This window comes from Sphaerodactylus townsendi, linkage group LG09 (assembly GCF_021028975.2).
Source record: "Sphaerodactylus townsendi isolate TG3544 linkage group LG09, MPM_Stown_v2.3, whole genome shotgun sequence".
Taxonomy (NCBI): Eukaryota; Metazoa; Chordata; class Lepidosauria; order Squamata; family Sphaerodactylidae; genus Sphaerodactylus; species Sphaerodactylus townsendi.
In genome coordinates, this window is record NC_059433.1 from 57875022 (window position 1) to 57900742 (window position 25721).

Sequence of the window (25721 nt, forward strand, 5' to 3'; positions counted from 1 at the left end):
GCCGGACTGGAAGGGGTCGAAAGCCGATGTGTCATCCAGGAAACCCTGAAGCTGCTCCAACACCACTCTCTCAATTACCTTCCCCAGAAACGAAAGATTCGAGACAGGGCGGTAATTGGCCAGATCCCCCGGATCTAATGATGGTCTTTTCAAGAGTGGGCGGACCACTGCCTCCTTCAACCCATCCGGAAAAACTCCTTGCTCAAGGGAGCTATTGATGATATTCAACAGATGGGGTCGTAACTCCGCCTGGCAGGTTTTAATAAGCCAGGAGGGGCACGGATCCAGAGGACAAGTAGTAGGTCTAACAGCAGCCAGGGCCCTGTCAACTGCGGCTTCGGAGAGCAGGGAGAACTGGGCCAAACAAGGGCCAGAAGACGGCAATGTAGGAGGAAGGTCATGGCGGAGCGACGTGACTTTGTCTGCGAAAAAGCTCATAAATGCCTCACAGCTAATAGCCAATTGATAGTTTGTAGAACCTTCCGATAAAGAGGTTAAAGACCGAATTATACGAAATAATTGTGCTGGGCGTGAGCTAGCAGATGCGAGAGGAGGAGGAGAATACTCTCTTCGCCTCCTTCGTCGCCATCTCATAGGCTTTCATAAACGTCCTATAAGATGCTCGTGCAGCTCCGTCACAAGATTTCCTCCATACTCGCTCTAGTCGTCTAAGCGCCCGCTTCATCTGGCGTAGCTCCTCCGTAGCTCCTCCGGGGGGCAACAACCTCGATGGCATCGGAGAGCCGGGAGTTCCAGTCCTCCACCTGCTCATCGAGTGTGCCGGCAGGTTCAGGGTCCCGCAGAGCATTCAGGAAACCAAGTGGATCCATAAGTCTCCGCGGGCGGGCATAAATTGGCCCGTCGCCTAGACGGGCGTGTTGTGGCAGGTCCACCCGGACCTTCAGGGCGTAATGGTCGGACCATGGCACTCTGTCGACAGAGGATACGACCATATCGATCCCCAACCCAAAGACTAGGTCCAGCCTATGGCCGGCTTCGTGAGTGGGGCCAGAATTTACAAGGGAGAGGCCCAGCGTCGCCATGGATGACACTAGGTCCACAGCCGCTGCACACGAGGCGGCGTCGACATGGACATTGAAGTCACCCAAGACAATAAGTCTAGGGAACCGCAATGCCCAGTCTGCCACCACCTCCAGCAGGCGTGGCAGGCTGTCTCCCGGCGCGCTAGGCGACCGGTACACCAGAAGAACAGCCAACCTCTCCACGGCCAACCACTCAAGACCGACACATTCCATGCCGGGAATCTCTGGGACTGGGGCAGCCCTGAAGGGAATAGAATCACGAATGAACATTGCCACTCCACCCCCCCGGCCCCGGGTTCGTGACTGGTGGAGGCACGCGAAACCTGGTGGCGCTGACTCTACTTAAGGCAATGGTCTCACCACGCACTCCAGGTTTCGTGACACAAGCCAGGTCCACTCTTGCTGGAACCCTCGAAAATCTCGGAGTATGGCGGTCTTATTATTGATGGACCTGGCATTGATCAACACCAGGGACGAAGCGGAGTGTTCCTGAACCCTGCCATCCTCGTTCCTCGAGATAGGTCGGAGGTCAGAAGGTGAACGAACATATCCGTATCTCGTCCGCCTTCTATCAACAGGCCACCGCCTACCGCTATATTTACCCCGCCCTATCACCACTGGGATTCCCAGCCCCAGGACCGGCGCCCCCATCACTTCACCAACCCCCCGCTACTCAACAACCCGGCTAATGTCCCCACAAAGTGGGACCAGCCTTGCTAATGACAATAATAAATACTAAATTAACACTAACCTGATCTACAATGGCTGGAAAAGATCTAATTACCTCCAAACACATAAACACATAAATAACTAATCTAACTACCCTCAAAACCTAAACTAATACAATATAAAACCTGACACTAATATAATATAGCCTATAACAACTAGCTACACCTATCTCACTACTATCCCCTAAGTCATAGAACTATAATCCAAAGTCAGGCATAGAGGACCAGCAGAGGGCGCCAGATGACCATAGGAGAAACTGCTGCCACCAGATTCTCGCGCTCCTTGCTGGAGCAGGCAGTGACTGTCCGTCAGTTCCCGTTAAGAGAAATAACACAGCTGTTACATGAACAGCAGGCATGGGACTCACACCACCCACGCCCCCTGCTCGCGTGTGATCATCCAAATTGGGGGAGATCCGGAGGGGCCAGCAGAACAGAGCAACAATCGGGGGGGCTCCTGCCACCAGCCACTCCGCTTAGGTCCCAAACGAGGTGCTCTGTATTCTGGGCTTGCTCCTGAAAGCGTGACGTGCCCAGCCCTCTCACGGTCGGCACGCCCCAGCCAGATAGAACAGCTGTGTCCGCAGAGAAACTCAGGGAAACCGGCTGAAAATAGCCAGCCTCCTGGCTTCCCTCCGAAGTCACTCCCAACTGCTCACAAAGTGCATATGCTGCTGTTGCTGCCACCGCCACTGCCGTCTCGAGACAAAGATCAGGGCTTGTTGTATCAGAGGAAGCACCAGGTTTTTTGCATCTGCTGCCTCCCACTGTGAACACCAATGCAGTCTCCGCGCCCAGATTTTCACTGCTGCAGAGGGCCCGATGGAACCGGGCCATGCCAAGTATCCCCGATACATGCCCAAGCCCGAGTTTTCAGAAGAATCTAAGGGAGTCCTCAAATTCTCCGCCCCTCGTATGTCCTCGTCTCCCGGTCACCCTGGGCGCAGTCACCAATCCGTCGGTGCGGAAGGGGCCAGCACCACAAGGCGAGTCAATGCAGCCATAGCGGGGGAGGTGCGGAGCCACAGTAAGGGAGGCACAGAGAACGCAGCCACGGCAGAGAAGGCACTGGGAACGAGCGGGGTAAGACAGGCAAGCGGCAGGAGGGATCGCTGAACCACTCATGCCGCCGCCGCCGCCCCAACTCACGCCTTGTCCACCAGCCTGCCGGTCGTTTCCCGGCCCCGTCCGGGAAAACGATTATTCCTAAATTTATAAGAGTCATAACCAAACATACCTGCTTCTACTGGTTCATATATATTTTCTTCTACTTCTGTGTCATATTCATGATTATCTGAAAATGAAGACATTGTTTATATTAAGCCACAAGAAGCCATTACCACTATCACTACCATCGAAGTAGGAATTGTTACCTTGATCTGACTAACTTCAAAGCCACCACAGAGAAGCAAGCTAATTTTAAATAGAGGTATAATAGTCTCACTACTGCTTCCCCTTGAATACCATCCTACTTAACTGAAGCAAAAAAAAAAGAACATAATATTTCTTTCAACAGCTTTGAACTGACATACTATGACTGAAAATGAAGAGTAAAGCATAATTATTTTGCATATGAATTCTCTCCTTCTCCCTAATCCCCCTTCATCCAAACAGCAGGCTCTGCAGAGGTGCAAAATAATTTGTCTCTAGCCAAGCTGTTCCTTCAAGGACTGCTAGTAAACATTTCCTGAGCCACCTCTGCACGAAGTCATCCTATTCCTCCCAGAGAGAAAAGGAATATTCCTTCACCATTTTGTCCAGGGACCTCAGCACTTGGGCAGGGAGGTGGAAGAATTGTGAGATGTAAAGCAACTCGCCATACACACACACAGAGATGCAACATTCTAATTGCTTTTTTTCAGGTCAGAACTTCTCTTACACCTCTGTAAAGGTCTTAAAAATGCTCAATCTCTTGGACTTAAACAACTCCCTGACCCCCCGAAACAGTCACAAAGATGAGGTTTGGTCTGAAGTTTTGTCTGAACTAGGAAAACACTAGGACCCAAGCAGAGCATTATAACACAAAGATGGTCCAGCATGTGGCAGATGAAGTTCTACTTAGGTCTTTTGGTGGGAAAGTGTATAGGAGTAGTGTTCTTTTCCTTTTTTTTCTCCTCCAAAATTAAAGATTGGGCCATGCAGTAACTCAGAGACTCCATATAGGCCATTACAAAAGCCAGTTTCCATTCTTCCCTAAAACCAACTTGATCCTTTGAGTTCCTGTGGCAGACAGCTCTCTGGCAAGTCTAGTTTCCAACCTGAACCTGCCCAGAGAGGACAAGGATCATTAAAGGATGCCAGTGACTGTAAAAGTGATGCCATGCTCCTTAGACCCCATGGAGTAATGGCCTTGTCTATAAAGGTTTTAGTGGTCACATTCCTCATTGCATAGGCCTCTGTCCTCTGGTTCAAAAACAATTGTTCCAGAACTATAAGCCTCATTTGTCAGCTGGGGAGGGCAGTATGTTTCATTTCAGATGCCAGCTTGAACTCCATGAGGTTTTTAGCAGACTTATGACTTCAGCAGTCACAACCCACAGATCCCACGCAGGAATCATATAAAGAATACATAAACCTCTCAGAATGTTCTCCTCTCTTCAAGTGAGAACTTCCATATTCAACATATCTCAGAAGCAAGACGTACCATGAGATTCATGCAGTTCTGGTTCTCGTACTTCATGGTCACTCGGAGATTCTAAGTGTAAATAAAATATTTGTTTTTGAATACATTAAAAATTCTGGGTGAAAACACAGAGAGTATTAAGCAACAAACCAACCTACCAATTTACAGACATATCATACACTTAAGAGATGTGAGGGCTCAGAAAACAAAACAAATAATAATAATTTTTAAAAACTGAGCCAGGGGTGGGGGTCACCAAGGCCTTTTGAAAAGGTTGGAAAATTTGTTGGGGATGCTGAAAAGAAATTCCTATGAAACATTTTCTCTTATAGAATGACTAAAATGCTTTTTACGGTAAGTTTTTTTCATACTCAAAATGTACAGCATGAACTTTGAGGAACATATTGGACAGTACTAAAAACCCATATATAATATTTTCATGATTTTTGTTTCAATATTAAAAAATTGGCAAGTTAATATGTTATACTTTTTAAATAATACATTATTAAAGACTTGTTTTCAATGCTACAGTTTTGCTTAAAACCCAAACATGCTGACAGTCCTATCTGTTATAACTCTGAGAAAGTGTCCTAACAATATACTTTCTTTTGTTTACTGCAGAATTTGTTTTCCATCTTCTGTAATTGTTCTTCCCACCAAATGACAAAAAAGTAAAGACACATGGGCTACACTAGCACAGGATACAGCAGTTTGTAACCCTTTTTCAAGTACTGAGTATACTTGCAATTTTTCATACAGAAAATGAAGATGTTTATAGTTCCATAAGAATGCCAAACAGGACAATTTTACATTCAAAGTTATAAATGATGTATTTTATGTTGTTCACAAGTAAAATACATTTAGGTTTGATAGGAAAGCATTTTTATTTAGCAGTTTCAAAATTTTCAGAAAAGTTGCAGGCTTTATCGACCTGAAATAGTAGAACCAGAATTTAAAGGACTGATGTGCCTTTCTCTATTCCTCTCCACTCACATTCAAACTCTTCCTTGTTTCGTCTATTCTGACAAGAGTTCAGTGTGATGTGTCAAATATGACTCTTTAGTCTCTTAAAAATGCTTCATGGTTGGATGAGGACACATGGGTTAATAGTGATTAAGAAACAGGCCTAAGGTCAGTCTATGTACAGAACCTAGTCTGAACGTGTACATATGAAACAGGTCTCTAATGTGTGCTCAATCACTTGTGAATGGGGTAACATGAACAAACCCAGACACCTATCTATATTCTGAGAACTAACATACAACACTAAAATGTAGCTATTACAAAATTCTCAATACTAGTGCTTTACCACTTTTGGTTTTAAATACACCCATCACTCCAAAGATGGCAATTACAAACAATTAAAAAACTGGATTATTACTTTGTTTTGTGTTATTTTGTTCTGTGCATTACTTATTCATATGAAATCTAGTATACATGGTACTGCAAAGATTCTAGGAAATGTTGAATATACAAAATATTAAAAGTTCATCAATTCTATGATATATAGAAAATGTTGCACAAATGCATGAAAAACATGCTTGATAAGTTCAACGGGTCAGGTACCTTCCTGGAAGGATTCTGGGGTTGTTAGTATGTCTAGCATTTTATCTTCAAATTCCCCATCATAGTCTGCCTCTACTGCAGGAACTTCAACAGTATCTTCTGGTATTTCATTATTCTCTTCCTGCTGAAACTGTGTTTCTTCGTGTTCTTCATCTATTTCTCCTTTTTAACAAAAGCATTGAAAATATGTAAGCAGCATCTGAACAGAAAGCAAAACATCTCAACTGCATGCCCCAGTTATCTCAATTAAAAAGCAAACATAAATGCAATCCAGCCGAAGTTAAGCACATTTTAGTCTTTTTGCTGTCAGAGGGACAGATTAAAGCACACACTTGCTTCTTCAGTGGGAAACAATGGGAAAAGTGTTTAACTGTAGCTGGATGGTGTCTACACAAGTTATTATGGGATACTTTTATCCATTGGTATTCTTGGCAACATTAGTGAGAAAAAAACCCTTATTAAGCACCATTACCATTCTACATTAGAAAGTCAGCAAGTTGCCTACAACAATAGTAGAACGTTCAGTGAGATCTGTAAGTAACCATTCACTAATCAAAATAACTCATTGCTCTCTAAGAACTGGGAGATACAGCTATCTATTTTAACTCAGAAAATGGAAATTAGATGAACAACTGAAAGCTATAAATCCATACCAAGTTGTAAGTTGAGAGCCTCACGCAGCAGAGAGTCGATTTCATCTTCAGGTTCTGCTTCAGCACTCCTGTGTTCTTCTTTAGCTTACAGAATTCAACAAAAAGGGAAAGGAAAGGAAAGATTGAACTTGAAATTACTGAAACCCAGAAAAAAATTAAAACAGATCCCTATAAACAAAAAATGAGCATTAATAAGTTTCTATAACTGGACCTATATACTAAACGACCAGGGAGGATCAAGCTGTTGAAATGGTCCAGGAGTAAGTTCAGCTGCTCCCTGGGGCTGTTTGGCTTAGGTCTAGACAATGGCTTATTTTCTCCTGTGTTTCAACAGACCAGGTCTGAGCCAAGAGGCCTGTGGAGCTCAGCTAGGCTTGATCCTGGGACCAATAGCCCTGCAGGACAGTGGCTTTTCAGGAATGTGCCAGCTAAATAAAAAACCAAATCTATCCTAAATTTTATTCAGACAAGGGCCAGACAGCAATAAGCAAATGTCTTTTTTGGTATTCATTTTGCAAATCCAACAAAAGCATAATTTATCAAATATAGAAGCAATGAAAGTAGGTGATTAGTCTGGAAAATGATTACAATCCAACTATCACACTGTATTCATAACTTGCATAGAACTAGCTATCTGTTGAATAATTTGGATTCCTGAGAGACGTTGCTGTCCTTACATAAATAATAGGCTTGAAAATAAGCAGGTGTGGCTTATACAAAGAACAAACAAGCACAATTTTTATATCCTGGGCATCAACACGACTCAGAATGTATTTCACTCTTATTCTACTCTTAAGCTGTTGGGTGGAGTTATTCATAGTTCTTCATCTCTTAGATAAAAGATTCCAAATAGTTTTAAAAATGAAACACACATCAGGTTCTAATACCAAGGGAGGAGCCTCCATTATTTTTCTTCAAGCCGCCATAAAGGCTACAGAACTGAATACTTAGCTGTAAAATGTACAACAGAATACTTAGCTGTAAAATGTAAAAACTTTCAATAAAAAGTGGAAGGCCTGCATGGCACATCAGTTGGCAGTTTTAAAGCAAAGGGGATTTTCACAGCAGATTATAATGCAGGATGGTACCTACTATTTGGAAGGGGGGGGGAGTGCCTAATTCTATTCATAAAGCTGTTCATACACATAATTGGGTCCTCTGCATAGGAACGTTGATTTCAAATTCTAGCATTAGACTAGACCACAGAAAATCTGATTAAGTTAGATGAAATAAAGGCAGCTTTCCATACACCTGTTTATACATAATGTTCCCTACAATCCTATAAGTTTTTTGGGGAAAGGATCATATTAGCCCTCATTATTATAGACATATCCCTCATTGAAAATATGAGGAGCAGGGATGTGAATTCATCCGCTTCTGGAAAGAGAGATCTTCTGTCCTCTTGAAGAGTTATATTTTCCTCCTGGTCTTTTGTTTAAGTGCCTACCAATGTTAAGTCTACTGATTTCATGCTGTTTATAACTTTTCATGGCCTTTAAATGTAGTGGTTAAATTTAAAAACAAAAATAAAAACTAATAAACATTACAATCCGGTTAGGTAGGAGTGCCACAGAAACTGGAGATGGCATGGCAAAGGCACTGCCACCATGTCTCCAAATGGACTTTGGCTGGTGCAGAACGGAGGGAAAACAAAAAACCCTCCAGCAGCCCCAAGTGCCCATAAGCTAAGCAGACTTATACTGATGTTCCATGGTGGCCCCAACTTCTGAGTTTTGCTACTGTGGAGCTGAGGGATGGCTGGCTGCCAATATCTTTGCCCCCTCCACCAGTGGGGGGTGTCCCCTGCGCTGACAAAGGGAGCAAATGCATTGGTGCAGCCCTCTACTCCCTATGTATGTTTGCTTTCCCCTCCCCCATCTGGATTGGGCTGCCCCTCTTTTAACTTTGATAGAGTTTGAAGAGATAAATATGGCTGCAAATGAATTAAGCAGCTAGTTTAGGTGCTTGATAAATCTTTTGATTTAGAAAACACTGCCAAGTTAAATCCTGGGCTCTTAAAATATAAAATTAAAATACAAACATTTCTAGAAACTGCAGATGACAAGCACCATATTGGAAGAGATATTGTTACCAGACTGACCCATGGTAGGTGGCGGAAGGGGGCTCTGTTTTAAGAAAGTAATCCTGCCAACCCTTGGGGTGCCTAGTAGTGCCAGATCAAAATGGGGAGTCCATTCTCTGCATTGGCTAGTGTACCCATAAGGGCACAGAAAAAACTTGTCAGGACTTGCCCTTGACCATATCTGCGCTACAGATTACCTGCCTTGCACCCTTCCTAAAGCTAACACAATGCCCCTGCCCTGGAGAACATTCCAATCTCCAACCCTAGAATTTCTGACATGCAAAGACAAAGGACTTGTTAATGTTTTTGCCAAGTATTTCTGCCAGTATTTTACTAACCCAAAAACCTCTTCCTCTTTCATCTCTCTAATGTCCACCTTATTTACATCACCATTGTTTTTACAGCTATGATTGATTCTATCTCTGCCATCAGGCTAAGTACTCAAACCACTGTACTGTTGAAGCCTTTCACGGTTGGAATCACTAGGATGTTGTGGGTTTTCCAGGTTGTATAGGGATACAACCCAGAAAACCCACAACATCCTACTCAAACCATTATTGATGTCTGCCTCTTATTATTCCCCAGAAGGGAAGGATTCCGCTGTCTTGGGAGATTAAGGGCCACTCTGAATAACCCCCGGGGTCCCTTTATCCCTACAAGAAGTTCCTTCTCGCATGAGCCAGTATTCAATATTTCTGGACAGCTCTCTGTCTATTGATTTTGTCCCTAATATGTTGATCTTTCTTCTACCCGAGCTAATGCGTGTCACTCAGCTCTGTTCATCGGACTTTTCCACTTGATCCAAGATCAAGTGACTATAATCCTTACCTTTCCTTACCAAACCTAACCTCTCAACTGCTTATATCCTAGGACTGTGTTCTGCTGCTTTGATTATTATGCTTGTGTACTCCTATTTTCCCTTAATAAAATTATTAAATTTTATTTTGCTCTCCTGCAGATGTCTTTCAAAAACTGACCTTGGTATACATAGGCAACAAAGATCTTAAGCCTGCCTGACCTTTTACTAAGCCAGGGGTCCCCAAACTTTTTAAACAGGGGGCCAGTTCACTGTCCCTCAGACTGTTGGAGGACCGGACTAAAAAAAACTATAAACAAATTCCTATGCACAAATGATTGTAAAATGTTTGATTTCACCTTTCAGCCTTTCTGTCATGGTCTATTTTTAGAACAGTGACCAAAGTATGTCAAGTACATGGTGGGCTCCAAATATTGTTGGGGAGGCTGTGGAATACCTTCCCCTGTAAAAAAAAAAGCAGAACTTTCCCAATGAAACATTCCATCTAACCCAGGATCAGGTATCTTCCTGGGTTCTTTCCTCCCAGCCAGCGAAAGGACATTTGCCAGCCTGGCTGATGCCACGGGAGTGAGGCTAAGGAACAGAAAGCCTGAGAGCAACACATGGGAGAAGCTGAGGAGGGAAGGGGTTGAGCATGCGTTTAAGCCACATGTAAGATTTCCAACTCTGGGTCAAGAGAAAATTCATGGAGATTTGGGGTGCCATCATGTAACTTGCAATCAATAATGTTGGGGCCAGTTCCTCCTCTCCCTCGAGCCCTCACTGCACATGAATGGAGCCATCGCCGCCATGCCTGGCGGGCCGGATAAATGCCTTCAGGGGGCCACATTTGGCCCCCGGGCCGTAGTTTGGGGACCCCTGTACTAAGCCAAGAGATTGTTCTCACTCATTCCCCACTCTAAAAGGGACAGACTCCCACCATTTTGGATAACAATATTCCCTCTTCTACCACACATAAGAATGTCTCTTCTCTAAGATGATTTGCTACATATATGTCATCTGAAAACAAAATATTGGGTTTTATTTGTTTGCCAATTTAATCAATCAACTTGGTGACAATTCTAATAGGTGACCAAAGTTTTCATTATGTAGAAGACTACAATGTACATCAAAGACTGACCAGGTATACTTCTATTGCTTGAAATTATTTGGAAAATAGATATCTACATAACAATGTACTGATACATCAGCACATATACCGAACAAGGTACTTAATCACTTGCATGAACAAATAGCAGGAAGACATTAAACATCAGGAAACTTGTTAAAGGTGAAACTGCTGTAAGCATCACACATCTACACTTTGACTGAAGTAATTTTGAAATAATTCTTATGGTGGTAAAGATCACAATGGAAGATGCCCACATTCTGTTTTCAGACATTTGGGAACATTTCATTTAGATCATGGCAAACCAAGGATATCAAATACCAGGAAAAATATTTTAGTATAGATAAGACATTATAATGTCCTGCACCCAGAATAAGTAAATGAAAGAATGATATATTTTTCTGTGATTTTGTGGAGAACTTACCTGCTCTAATGGGTTGCTGGTCTGCAGGCTGATGAATCACCTCTTCAGCATCTTCTAGTGTTGGTTGTTCAAGTACAGATCTTTCTTTGAGTCCTGCATTGTTCAGTTATAAAGTTAAGTTCAGTCTTTTGGGTACTTCATTGTGATTTGGCAAGATACCAGTAAGAGAATATGGTCTCTAAAAAGGGTGCTGTAGACCTACCTGTGCAGATACTGGATCTTTTTGGTGAGGTAATGCTCCGTCCCCAATGACACCCCCAAAAGTATTTTAAATACCCAAATTTTGTTTAGAAACTGCTTGAAGAGAAACAGTCTCTTTAAAATGCATACACTAATTTTTGTATATGTGTTTTGTTTCTAAATGAGTGGCTGTACAAATCAGGTGAATTCAAAATACAGCTTTGTAGGACTTAATGAGAAAAAATTTGACTTCTGAGGAAATATTTTCAAATAAGGTCAGTGGATGCCTGCAGATATTTACTAACTAACAAAAATTAGCACATGAATTAATAGTACCATTACTATAAAAAGCCATTCTAAATATATATTGGGCTGTCGAAGGCTTTCACGGCCGGAATCACTTGGGTGCTGTGTGGTTTCCAGGCTGTATGGCCGTGTTCTAGCAGCATTCTCTCCTGACGTTTCGCCTGCATCTGTGGCTGATCCTCTGAAGATGCCAGCCACAGATGCAGGCGAAACGTCAGGAGAGAATGCTGCTAGAACACGGCCATACAGCCCGGAAACCACACAGCACCCAAATATATATTGGGCTGTTGTGAGAAACAGAAGGTTCCCCCTATTTCCGCTATTATCTGTCTCTATAGCATGTGCCAAATCTACTCCCCCTTTGCTCCCTTTTTTGTCACTCCTGCCCTCCACCATGAATCAAGTAGTGGGAAGAATTTTCAAGGAGTGACATATGCAAGTTACAATATTGGTGAACAAGGTATTCGAAGCTTCTTTCATTCACTGAAGCAAATGAGATGTACAAAGAAGCATATCCAGAATTTCCTAACGTTGTGTGCCAAAAATAAGTCAGGTATGCTGTTATTTTTACTTATCTTCCAATTATTCTTCTTGAACTGGTACAATTACAGAGGAGGCAGTAACAATTAGGACTCTCAGGAATTGTCAAGAAATATGATTTGTTTGATTCTTCAATGTCCCACTGAATAATTTCAATAGTTTCAATAGATTTCAATAAGTTGATACAATCTCTGTATGATCAACTGCAAAATAAATGGACGCTAATTTTTCAGAATAGATCTGATTAATTTTAAGGCAGTATATATAAATTCACAAAAAAGTATTAAATGATTAAATACACAAACTACATCAAAAGTTCCATGTGCTGAATGTACATCTAAATAGTATGGAAACCCGATATGTGCGATTGCAATTTCTCATTTCTAGAAATAAAGGTTGGCTGTTATATACAACGTTATATCCAATGTGTGAAGACCAGATCAAGTAAGACTCACAGAACATTAATTTCATTATAAAAATAAATCAGTGGTTCTTTTCTGGGGAAAGGATGAGGTAGAAAACCATGGAAGATATGATTTCTTCTCAGGAATACTTTTGTTCGTTCCATAAAATGAATGACTAGTTTATGAACAAGGATTTCTCCAGTGTATAAAGACCAAAGGGACAAACTAGTTTTCCTCAAAAAAGTGTGAATGTTTAGACTAGTGTTGCTAATGTTACAAGAATTATTAAAAAGTAACCAGTGGTTTATCAGTACTTACTCTTGTTGTACAGGTTAATACTGAATGCATCTAAGAGTAGGTTGTTGTACATCACTGGGAAATCCCACTCTCAACCCTAGTCTCTATGACTGATCTCCCTGTACAGTGAAATCCCATTCTGTATAAAGACTGATTTTAAATGAAAATGAAAAATGTAGTGCTAGATATTAATGCAAGGAAGACATATATTATTTTATATTTTACTCTATCCTTCATTTCTTTGCCACTGATACTTATGCAATTATACAAAGTGTCATACCTCATGATACATTAGAAATGCTTTTCAGGACCATGTTGAAAGTAAAAAGCTGTACCTACTACACTACATAGTTCATCTCATTTTAGGACCAGCAAACATCATGAGCTACAGTCATGAATTTTCAGTGCTTGCACTAACTGCAGTCCCACCTATTCATGTTTATCTTTATATTATTCCAGATTGTTTCACAATACTTTCTCAAACGCTCTCTCCCCTCAAGTGATTTTCTCTCCTTAACTGATTAAATGAGTGTCCAAGTGGCTATAGAGAGAGTCTTTAGAGATTATGTATTGTCAGCCATGTATTTAAAACTGGAATAAATGGAATAGTGCATTCCATTTTCCACAGGGCAGAAAGCAAAACCATGGTTCTAAGAAAATAATTTCCTGGAAGTATAACCCAAAGTTAGTATCACAATTAGCTTCATATAACCACATTGCTATATGCTTGTTTACTGGTCCAGTTATACCAGTGATGGCAAACCTTTTCGAGACCAAGTACCCAAACTGCAACCCAAAACCCACTTATTTATTGCAAAGTGCCAATACAATTTAACCTGAATACTGAGGTTTTAGTTAAGGAAAAATTATTGGCTCCAAGGCACGCAGGAGTAAGCTTGGTGGTAGTCGGTGGCTTTGCTTTGAAGCAACCATGCAATGCTTTGAATGGGTGAATCACAACCCTAGGAGTGTTTACTCAGAAGCAAGCCCCCCCCCCCCACGACAAATTCTGTGTGTGCGTGCCCACAGAAAGAGTTCTGAGTGCCAGCTCTGGCACCCGTGCCATAGGTTCGCCACCACTGACTTATACCTTTATGATCCTTGTTATTCCATGGACTTAGTTTTTCAATAATAAGCAGAGATCTATTTTACTTCATTCTGAAAAATGCTATGCATCTTAATGAAATATTTCATCACTAAAAGTTTAATACAACATAACTGATCCATTTTTGAAGTGCTTCCCCTCCACCCTTCCCAACTCTAGTAGTTCAGCATGAAATAAATACTACGCTCAAGTATTTCAAATTTTTTCCTTTATTTAGCCTTAAGTGTGAGATAAGGTACCAAAAACAAGGTTATATAATTGATCTCAGCACAATAAGAATGTAGAAGAGTTAATGATCGGGTACACTATGTACAAATGGGAATTTGATCATGATGAACATATACAATGTACTAAGGCTATTTCTGCAAAAGCTTTGATATTTTTGTTTATTCGAACCAACTCAAAACATTTCCCCTTGTGGTGCTCCGTTTTCTTACGACCAACAGGTCTCGTGATATCAATTCAAGAATGGAAAATATGATCACTTCACCCTTTTTCTCTTCTCGTCTCCCTTTGCAGAATTTTCAGATGCTTTAGAAGGATTCTTGGCTATTTTTTTCGTATCTGTATCTTTGCCGCTACCCAATTCCTTTACGGCTCCTTTATTTTTGATGCTTTTGCCTGGCCCTGATCTTTCCTTTTCAGCTTTTTTGTCTCTCTTGGCCTTGTCAGCAGCATTTTTATCCTTTTTGTCCAAGTCATCAACTTTCCTCTTCAGTTTCTTCTTTTCTTCATCTCTGCTTTCCTTCTTTAATTCTTGCTTTCCTTTCCTTGCTGGTTCTTTGATCTCTTTTTCTTTTTGGTTTATTTTTTCATTAAAAAAGGGGGAAATGTTTGTTAAGGAACATACATTAAGAGATCAAGTTTCAGCAAGTCAAATGCATGCCACCATTCCAACTCCAGACCAAACTCATATTTTCATTTCCAAAGAACTTCACCACACAGTATTAGTAATGCCTGAAGAACTGTGTTAAAACACTAGCATACTTCGAAGTGCTAAAAAGCATTCTGAACCTCTGATTGTTTTTATGCTTCATTTGAAACTTATTAAACTGTAAGGACTGATTTCTAAAGTACCTCTACAAGCAGCTGATCAAAAAGTAAACCAATTTAAACACATCATAAGCTGTCTGATGAAATATTTGGCTTAACACTTCTGTTCTCATGAAGTTCCATTAGAAATTGTTGAACAGAAATGAATGTGTCTAAGAATGAGGAGATCTCTGATTTGTACAAAGAGATTTAGCAAATGGACATATTACTGTATTATACATCTCAAAATTTGATGGCTTTACAGGGTGCCTTAGGAGCTTTTTTAGGAGACAGAAGTATGCTAATCTTGTTTTTCTCCCCCATTCTCATGGAATGTTCTGTTTATGTAACCTGCAGGTATATACTTGCAAAAAACAAAAGCATATTTCTCATAAGCAAGTACCATAATCTGGGTTACTTATTCATAAGTAAAGCCCATACATGGAAAAAATTCCAGCCAGCCACCTGAAACAACGCTCTTCCTGGATCTGTGTAACTTGTAAGGACCATTATTCATGATTGATCAAGTTAGATAACAGGTTATATGAATGCAGTGAACAAGGTGTACACTGATAAGAAAAGACTTACTCAAAATCCAGAAATCATTGGGTAAGAATTTAGTAGACACTGGGAAGCATCTCTTTCCTTTTTGCTTTCTCTATCACCTCAAAATAGATTTAATTCATGTCCTGATAGTAAATATATTTTTAGAATGTTCTAGATTTATGGGCAGAGAGAAATGAAGAGTACTAAGCAGGACCACAAACCATGGCTGCTTCCACGTGGGGATTTTTCCTCAGGCTGAAGACAGAATACTCCTGTATTTGGGGGTAACAACCGTCATGCTGTTTTTGAGCATGATATGTGGGACTCCTGTGGCTTTCCCCTTCAAGATGGAGGAAAGTATATACCTCTTTTGCTGGAACTGCATGGTAGCAAAGGCTCCATGAAGAAGCTGCGCTCACAGGCCATTTGGGGTGGAGGAGGAACTAAACTCTTCCTTCAAAATAGTAGAGTCAAGCACTGGTTTTTCACCTCAGTCCTTTAGTATACTTTTTTTCTATTCTTAGCTGAGCAGAGCGGATAGTTGGGCTGTATCCCTGACCACCTCCGCTCTGCTCACTCATAAAGTCTCAAGATGCTCTATTAATTTCATACTTTTCACACCCCATGTGGAGATAGCCTGTATCCAGCTTAAACACTTTAAAAGTATAATTTGTAAGATATGAGGACAAAATGATTCACAAAGTTACTTGATTAACCTATTAAGAACTGCAGTCTATACTACTGTGTATCACTTGCTGTACGTAGGTGTAATTTTGGTAAATAACCATGTAATTTTGCATAATTTAATGTCTCATGTTCATACTTCTTCTTTGCTTCAGTTGTTTTTAAAATCCTGTTTTTAGAGTTCTGGCTGGTTTTACAACCTAATCCTATTGCACTGTTTATGGACTGCCTCATTCTGTTGACGGCATTGCTCATTCTGTGTAATCTGCCTTGAGTTCCAGTGAGAAAGGCAAACCAGAAATAACTTAAATAAATTTTTTTTAAATAATCCAGGGAGCAACTGGCCTTGTGAAAGTGCACAACAGAATACTTCATTTGTTTTTTTCTATTGTAGAAGAAACCTTCTCTGCAAATATAAGAACCCTATTGAAGATATCATAACATGTGAGCAGAATATAGAGGAAAGTTATCTTAATCCCCATCTGGACATATTTTTTCTTGCAAAATGGAAATACTGTGACTGAATAAGACAGACAAAAAGTTCTTGTAAACATTACTAGGGAGAGGGGAGAAAAGGAGATCATAAGAACATAAGAACATAAGAACAAGCCAGCTGGATCAGACCAGAGTCCATCTAGTTCAGCTCTCTGCTACTCGCAGTGGTCCACCAGGTGCCTTTGGGAGCTCACCTGCAGGATGTGAAAGCAATGGCCTTCTGTGGCTGTTGCTCCCGATCACCTGGTCTGTTAAGGCATTTGCAATCTCAGATCAAAGAGGATCAAGATTGGTAGCCATAAATCGACTTCTCCTCCATAAATCTGTCCAAGCCCCTTTTAAAGTTATCCAGGTTAGTGGCCATCACCACCTCCTGTGGCAGCATATTCCAAACACCAATCACACGTTGCGTGAAGAAGTGTTTCCTTTTATTAGTCCTAATTCTTCCCCCCAGCATTTTCAATGAATGCCCCCTGGTTCTAGTATTGTGAGAAAGAGAGAAAAATTTCTCTCTGTCAACATTTTCTACCCCATGCATAATTTTATAGACTTCAATCATATCCCCCCTCACCCGCCTCCTCTCCAAACTAAAGAGTCCCAAACGCTGCAGCCTCTCCTCATAAGGAAGGCGCTCTAGTCCCTCAATCATCCTCGTTGCCCTTCTCTGCACTTTTTCTATCTCCTCAATATCCTTTTTGAGATGTGGCGACCAGAACTGAACACAGTACTCCAAGTGCGGTCGCACCACGGCTTTATATAAGGGCATGACAATCTTTGCAGTTTTATTCTCAATTCCTTTCCTAATTATCCCCAGCATAGAGTTTGCCTTTTTCACAGCTGCCATGCATTGAGTTGACATTCCCATGGAACTATCATCAAGACGCCCAAATCCCTTTCCTGGTCTGTGACTGATAGCACTGACCCCTGTAGCGTGTATGTGAAGTTTGGATTTTTTGCCCCTATGTGCATCACTTTACATTTAGCTACATTGAACTGCATTTGCCATTTCCTAGCCCACTCACCTAATTTATCAAGGTCCGCTTGGAGCTCTTCGCAATCCTTTGCGGTTCTCACCACCCTACATAATTTGGTATCATCTGCAAACTTGGCCACCACGCTACCCATCCCTACTTCCATGTCATTTATGAATAGGTTAAAGAGCACTGGTCCCAAAACGGATCCTTGGGGGACACCACTCCCTACATCTCTCCATTGTGAGAATTTCCCATTGACACCCACTCTTTGCTTCCTGTTTCTCAACCAGTTTTTAATCCATAGGAGGACTTCCCCTCTTATTCCTTAGGATATTAAATCTACTAAAATAAAATAAACAAATATAAGTTTTAAAAACTCAAAGAATATAGTATCCAGGGGAAAATGTTTAAAAAGTAAAGAACAATTCCAGCCTTTATTAAAAAACATCTTTCTGAAAAAACTCACAATTATTAATTTTATTTATAGCACAATGTATGATTCTTATGCTGTAAATTGGTTTAAGTAAATAGATGAGAAACTGATTGTTTTGGTCTTTCACGTTCTTTTAGAGAGCCAGTATAGTGGTTAAGAGCAGGTGGATTCTAATCTGGATAACCGGGTTTGATTCCCCAATCCTTCCCCTGAGTAGCGGAGGCTTATCTGGTGAATCAGATGTGTCTCCACACTCCTACATTCCTGCTGGGTGACCTTGGGCTAGTCACAGTTCTTCAGAAACTCTCTCAGCCCCACCTACCCCACAAGGTGCCTGTTGTGGGGAGAGAAAGGAGCTTGTAGGCCACCTTGAGTCTTCTTCCAGGAGAGAAAGGTAGGGTAAAAATCCAAACTCTTCTTCACTTCTAAAAAAATCTATGGGATTAATTAAAGCTAATTTAGCTATTGAAGACTATATAAACGATACTGATCTTCAAAAATTATTGGCTAAAGCTCATCATGTGTGTTTGCCCCTACTATTCAACTTAGCTACTATAAGCGTACAGTAATGCATGTGTAATCTCCAAAATATTGCCATTAATTTAAGATGGCTAGATTTAATGTGCCAGCATCTACAGTCTTGACAGGAAGATACAATTACATTCTATTTAATTGTACATTTTCTCCTTGCTCTGCTAACCTCCCTAAAACATCGGTTCATGTATTTTTCCTGTGCACATGTTATGTGTATGCACACCTGGAATTATTGTAACCTGTGCTGTTTGATAAAAACCTGTTCTCTGAGTAAGACTCTCAAAATCTTATTGGTTCACCCAAAAAGTACTGCATCTATAGATAGATTTCTGTTCTCTGTAATGAAAATAAGAGCTGAATTAATGTCCTGTATATAAACCATTGGTGGTGGAAAGTGCCATCAAGTCACAGCGAACTTACAGAAACCCAATAGGGTTTTCAAGGCAAGAAACATTCAGGCCCTTTCCGCATGGGCATAATACAGCGGCCCAGGGATGGCAAAAACACTGTCCTGGCCGCCCGAGAGCGGTGTGAAGCCACCCCTGTTAACCTCGCTAAACAAGCAAGCTTTTTCCAAAGCACCATCTTCCCATCGGTGCAGTGCGAACAGCACCTAAGGGAAGACGCTACTTTCCCCCTCCCCTCACCGTCCCATCCAGCGTCGCTCTGGAGGACTGCAGAGCCCCACCCACACTGCCCTCCGACCCCTGGAGGTCGGAGGGCAGCGTGGGCGGGTCCCTGCAGCCCTCCAGAGCAACGCTGGATGGGACAGTGAGTGGAGGTGGAGCCGCCTCTCCGTATGGAGCCGTCTCTCTGGCTGAGGGTAAAGTCGGAGCTGCTCGCACACTAGCGTGCAAACGGTTCCTGCGCCTTCACCGGCATAATTTCGCCCATGTGCGGAAAGGGCCTCAGAGGCGGCTTGCCACTGCCTGCTTCTGCATCGTGGTCCTCTTCTTCCTTGGTAGTCTCCCATCCAAACACTAACCAGGTCCAATCCTGCTTAGCTTCCAAGAGCCAATAAGATCAGTGTAGCCTGGCCTATGGTCTGTATAAACTATTAGTTATTTTAAGATGAATAATATATGCTAAGTTTTTATGTAGATAATTTTATAAAAGTACTTTTCCTGTTTCTGAATGGCCTGTGGGCTGTAATAAAAACTGAAAAATTATTACTTGTGTCATTACATTAGGGCTTCTGTAAAAACTGGTCCTCTATGCTTTCACTGAATTATTGAGATGCAACCTAGTGCCCATGCAGCCGTTTTCAAGAAACAAGTTCACTCCCACCTTCCATTGTGCTTGGCAACAATGGAAATTAAATTGATCAGCAGGCTACCTCTCTTCCATTACATATTTGTGTTCTGGGCAACAGGGATAGAGGCTATGATAACGCTATCTACACCTAACATCAAAGGTAGGTCCATGCAGCAATTAATACATAGTAGTTACATACCTGGCAGACTGCAAAAACTAGGATGCTGGATTTGAGGAACCAAACTAGAGCAGCCCTTGATTACATGTTTAATGAGATGGACTTTTTTTTTTTACTGTGATTAAAGCACAGCTCAATCCAACCATTCACCAGCTTCCATGCAAAGATGGCAAAGCCCACACACACTCACAGGCATTGAAGATTTCAAGATGTTACTGCTTCAGGCCACTGGGTCAAATGAGTAGTTTCATTTAAGCAGTAAATGTTCCAAAGAAAAAGCAACATTTGTAAACAAATACTAGCACACAGGCTTTTAACCTTTCCCATACTGGGATATCTGCCAGTTGCTAAGTTTTAAAATCTTCTTTCCAAGGAACAATCATATATATGAGGTGCAGATATTTTCAAAGAACCAAGAGGAGCAGGAAGGCATCCTGTCCTTTTAATGCCCATCTCTCCCCCTGCACATTGGTGAAACACTGCAAATACCTGTCAAAGAACACTACTAAGTACCAGAGAATAGACAGGGGTATTTATAGCATTACAATAAAAAGAGAACTGACTGTAACAGCCCAAACCAGATAGGGCTAGTAGGCAAAGATGGCACCACTCTGGCGCCACCCAATACCCTCAAAAGGCTTTTCCACAGCAAAGAAAGCCTGAAAAGGTTTTTTTAAAAAACTCACTAAAGAATTGCCCATAGGGGAGAATACAGATACAACATGAAAATTGTGGTGTACCTCTGCCAGTAACTCCTACAATGCATGGGGGCCAACCGGGAACTGGAGGTCAACCCCCTCCAGAACACCCCTAGCCAAGCCAACACAGCGTTTTGTGCTGCAGGGCCTGAGAGACAGAGGCAGCTTCTGGGTCGGGCACCGCACAGCCACATGGTGCCCAGCTAAGTTGCCTCTCCACCAGCATATTTGTTCCTTGTGTCTACAGGATAAGCACTCATGCTGGCACACAGGTGCACTGGCTCTAGAGGAGGAGTCAGCCCGTTCCCCTGGATTAGACTGCCTGTCTCTTAGGGGGAGTTGTGAAAAATAAAATAAAATAATCTAGGGCCATTAAAAACTACTATTAGCAAATTAGCTAAAATGGCCAAGACCATATTCACTTGCACAGAGGTCCCAGGTCATCCAAGTACGTACTCAGCAGATAAAACACTAGCCAAAAACCTACTTGGCTGGGGAAAACAAGCCAGAAGATTGAATCTACCCTTCTCTTATCACCCCATGTCAGCTGATTATCAGGATTTTTTTAAAAAAAATAACTAGGTTGGACACACAGCACTGGCTGCTGTGCTTGACCAGGAAACTGCAAGCATAATATCTGGTTGCATATGTAATTCCCTATCCCACTGGGGTTAGATGCACATGTAAATTTCAAATGAAAGATGCCACATTCCTGTTTGGCACAAACAGCATCTAGTATTAGTACACACATTTACAAAAACCCATGCATTTGGGACATTAAAAAACAGTGTTCAGTAAAGGTCACTATTGTTTGACCGGCAAAGTACCTCTGACTTTAGCCTTCTTCTTGACTATCCCTTCAAGTGGCCGTCCTGATTTTCATAAGATGGAAACAGGTTACAAGCATTGTCTTGAAGAGGTTATACATACTAAACAAGCTCAAAGTTTACCAGTGCAAATCTACACAATTTCACCAGACATCATTGTACCACACCTTCTCACCCCTTCCCCATTGTGCTTTACTATACCAAGCTTTTTTAAAAAATGAACATTCCACTCAAAATAAAAAGATATGGGGAAAACCACACTTATTTGTCCCTTCTACAAAACATATATGGTGGTAGTTTGGATTTTCAACCAAGTTACTGGTGAAAAACTATAGCAGAAGACATACAGAAGCAGTATCTGGACAGAGTAGTTGGCTGGAAAACTAAACATTATTCATACATCCATTTTTCCTTCAGAGTTTGTCAGCCGGGGAATACAGCATAATGGTGTACACATATCACAAAAAAGACAAGTACATACAGAGAAAATCTGTATGCTTTCCCAAGACTGTAAAATATACAGTCTTGGAAAAGCATACAGATTTTCTCTGTACATACTTGTTAGTGTTAGTGTTATGTGGTTTTTTTTCCAGTTTTGTATTTAATATTAGTTTTTGTTATTATTTCTGTTGTTAGATATTGATACATTTGATGTATTTCTGTATGTATATGATACTGTTATACTTAAACTAATAAAAAGCATTTTAAAATATATAGAATCTTCTTAAGTAACTAAGAACAGAATCAGACTAAAGGGAGGTTTTAGATGCTTGTTGCTACATTGACTGAATAAAGGCATAGAATGGCCAATATCAGGTACTTTACATTGGGGGAAAATACACAATGCTTAAATAAGAAATTTATTTAAAAACCATATATATACTGATGAGTGCAAGTAGTATTTTCTAATCAATCCATGGCATGCTTTCTTGGGCACTCAGAGTGAAGGAGAAAGAATAACATAACAAGAAGAAGAGAGCTAAGGTACATAGGACCCTCAGAAAGTAAATCAGGACACAACACAGAACTAACAGAGACAATAAGGAAAAGTAGTTGGATACAGACTGCTGTTTCACAAGAAAAAAATTTATTTCCAAGAAAATTCAGAGCTTTAAAAAGTATTGTATTATAGCAGGGATCCTCAAGGGTGACATGACATTCATGGACTCCTTTCTTCATACCAACCAAGCAATTTTATAAAAAACTGAAAGGCCAAATGGGGCATCTGCCCAGCAGGGTTTCTGACTGGCCAATGGAGATCTGATTAGTTGTGTGGATTTTTAAAAAGTTGGCAAAAGCTGCCACACAGCACAAACATCTTTGTCTGCTTACAAGTTATTCTGTTAAACAGAGATTCTGTGGAAGAGTTACTATTAGATTTATGCCTGACCGTACTCTCTGACATTTTGTGGTTGGCTCTGCTTCTTGGGGTGGCTATTTTGTGGTTGCATCCACTATCCTGTATCAGAATTCCAAAGGTGCCAACAGGCTCAGAAAGATATAAAATTTCCTCAACGAATTAGGTTTTCAGTATAAAACAGGAATTCACTACAGAACAAGTGATAAATTTCACTACAGAACAAGTGATAAATTTCCTGATTTATATTAAATTTCCAAATTTATATTTAAAAATCCACAAAGTTTATCCCATTTGAACAGCAATTATTTAATTACTGTTTCCCCACACTTATCTTTTCAAACAGCAATATCAAAATCTGTGTTCTCAAAACAAAACAACTGCCTTACATGGTTTACGGTATACTGCTTCACTGTAGTTTCAATGAAGCTTAATAAAAACTGTATAGCAGTAATTCAGTGGTAATTACAACTTTTAATTTCAGAACAGAATTTTTAAAAAAATCTATCATATTTCAATTAAAGGAAGAAAAAAGGGGAAAAAACAGCAGCAAAACACACAAAAATACATGAATCATCATTGTAGTAACAGTACATACTGCTATCAAATGCAAATCTATTTGTTATCTGATGGTCTCTTGTTCAAATATATCTCAGAATATTCTCTTTAACCCATTCAGTGGGTTTACCTCTGTTCTAGGATAAAATAAAAAAACACCATGTTTTAATAAAAAATCTGCTTGGCCTTCCTTTTTCCTTCTTGCATTTTGTTATATGCAGTAATTTTATCCATCAATACAGTGTGTCATACTTTATGAGCCTAATTATCCATATCAAGCAGGTCTAGCTGTTTCCAGGCTTGCATTAATATTGTCTGGCTGCTACCAAAAGATTTTTGAGCATGTATTGAATTTTCTGCTGTATATCTTGAGGTAAGCTGCTTAAGAGGGCTACTTTAGGCTTACAAGTTACCTCACAAAGTACAATTCTATTTATCTCTTCAAATATCTGGTATTTATTAGGTTCTGCTGGACACTACCACTAGATATGAAAGACAGTACCAATTCTTCTATTATGTCACCAATGTTTATTATAGGCTCCTGATGTCATTTTGGCGTAACATACCACCCCTACAAGATTTGTAAAATATTTTCTCTGCTGCCCACGTTAACCAGTATTTTCAAAAAATCATTATGCAATTTCACCTGCTGTAGGTAACTTGATAGAAATACATGCTGACACTTGTCCTGCCATTGGATACACATATCATTCCCATTGTAATTTACTGGATTAAAAAGATTCAGTGAAGATAACTACAAGGTAGAAAAAATGAAATGAACAGATGAGTGACACCTAGCTTGACAACTGGTACATGTGAACGGGATGTGGGAATCTTAGCAGACCACAAACTGAACATGAGTCAGTAGCGTGATGCAGCAGCAAGAAAGCTAATGCAATTCTGGGCTGTAGCAATAGGAATATAGTGTTTAGATTGAGGGATGTAATAGTACCTCTCTATTCTGCATTAGTCAGACCTCACCTGGGATACTGTGTCCAGTTCTGGGGACCACAATTCAAGAAGGATATTGACAAGCTAGAATGGGTCCAGAGGGGGTTATCAAAATGGTAAAAGGTCTGCAATCCATGCCCTCTGAGGAGAGACTTGGGGAGCTGAGTCTGTTTAGTCTGGAGAAGGTTAAGGGGTGACATGATAGCTATGTTTCAATATGGCTATTTGAAGAGATGTCACATTGAAGAGGGAGCAAGATTGTTTTCTACTGCTCCAGAGACTAGGAGTAATGAATTCAAGGTAAGGAAAAGAGATTCCACCTAAACATCAGGAAGAACTTCCTGACAATAAGTGGAATACACTGCCTCAGAGTGTGGTGGAATCTCCTTCTTTGGAGGTTTTAAACAGAGGCTGGATGGCCATCTGTCAGGAATGCTTTGATTGTGTTATTCCTGTATGGGATGGGGGGTTGGACTCAGAGGTGTACCAGGAGAAAATGGCGCCCGAGTTCTGCCCCTGCGCCCCCCCCCCTGCGTCCCTTACCAGTTAAATTACCCCCTATAGCTGGTTTGCTGGTTGGCGGCAGCACACCTCTTCAGGGAAGACTCAACTTCTCTTGGCCTCTGGCTATTTGCATTTGGAATGTTGGAGTGCTAATCCCCCCTCCCTCATGAAACCACAGAGCTGTGGGCCGGAGTGTCTGGAGGACTCAAGATAATTAAGACAGGAGACACTTTTTCCTACTGCTACAGAGGGGCCAGCAGCAGGGGGGCAGGCAATTTTACACCACATGTGGCGTCCGGAGACATGTGACTACCTATGTCCCTCTGGCAGATATGTCACAGGTTGGACTTCATGGTCCTTGTGGTCTCTTCCAACTCTATGATTCTATGAAAAAATTGTATATAATGTACATATTACAACATCTTTTGTAATCTTTAAGTATACACTATAATAATTAATTTTACAATGTTTGAAAGTTAGAATATGTTGTTCAAAATTAAGACACACACAATTGTGAAACTACTTCTGTGTGTCTGAAGTATTTATTGAAAAAGCAGTCTAATGTTACGTGTATGATAAGCAACCTAGACATTAAGGAGAGTTTGCAAATCAGTTGCTTATGGTGTAAGAGACTGGTTATTAAAGGAAAAAACAATTGAACCAAATGAGCTAGATCATACCCATGGCATAACCAAAATCTCTAACTTTAATATTCAAAAGAATATTAACCTAATGCTTTTTCACATGTGTTAGGCAACTTCTATGCAAACTTATGGACAAAATGAAAACATTATGTATTCCTTTTAACAAAAATCAATG

The 25721-nt window shown here is 40.8% G+C and overlaps 1 protein-coding gene across 5 annotated transcripts in view; it reads right to left on the reverse strand.

Moving 5' to 3' along the window:
- The window catches only part of ASPH (aspartate beta-hydroxylase), a 145834-nt gene that overhangs the window by 74235 nt on the left and 45878 nt on the right, over positions 1-25721 (reverse strand). For all 5 annotated transcript variants that reach the window (XM_048507294.1, XM_048507291.1, XM_048507293.1 and 2 more), the window contains 5 exons: positions 11046-11138; positions 6614-6697; positions 5961-6122; positions 4416-4466; positions 3009-3065 (listed from right to left, as the gene is read on the reverse strand). In XM_048507294.1, the coding sequence (XP_048363251.1) occupies positions 3009-3065; positions 4416-4466; positions 5961-6122; positions 6614-6697; positions 11046-11138 (447 nt within the window). The remainder of the gene's footprint in view (positions 1-3008; positions 3066-4415; positions 4467-5960; positions 6123-6613; positions 6698-11045; positions 11139-25721) is intronic.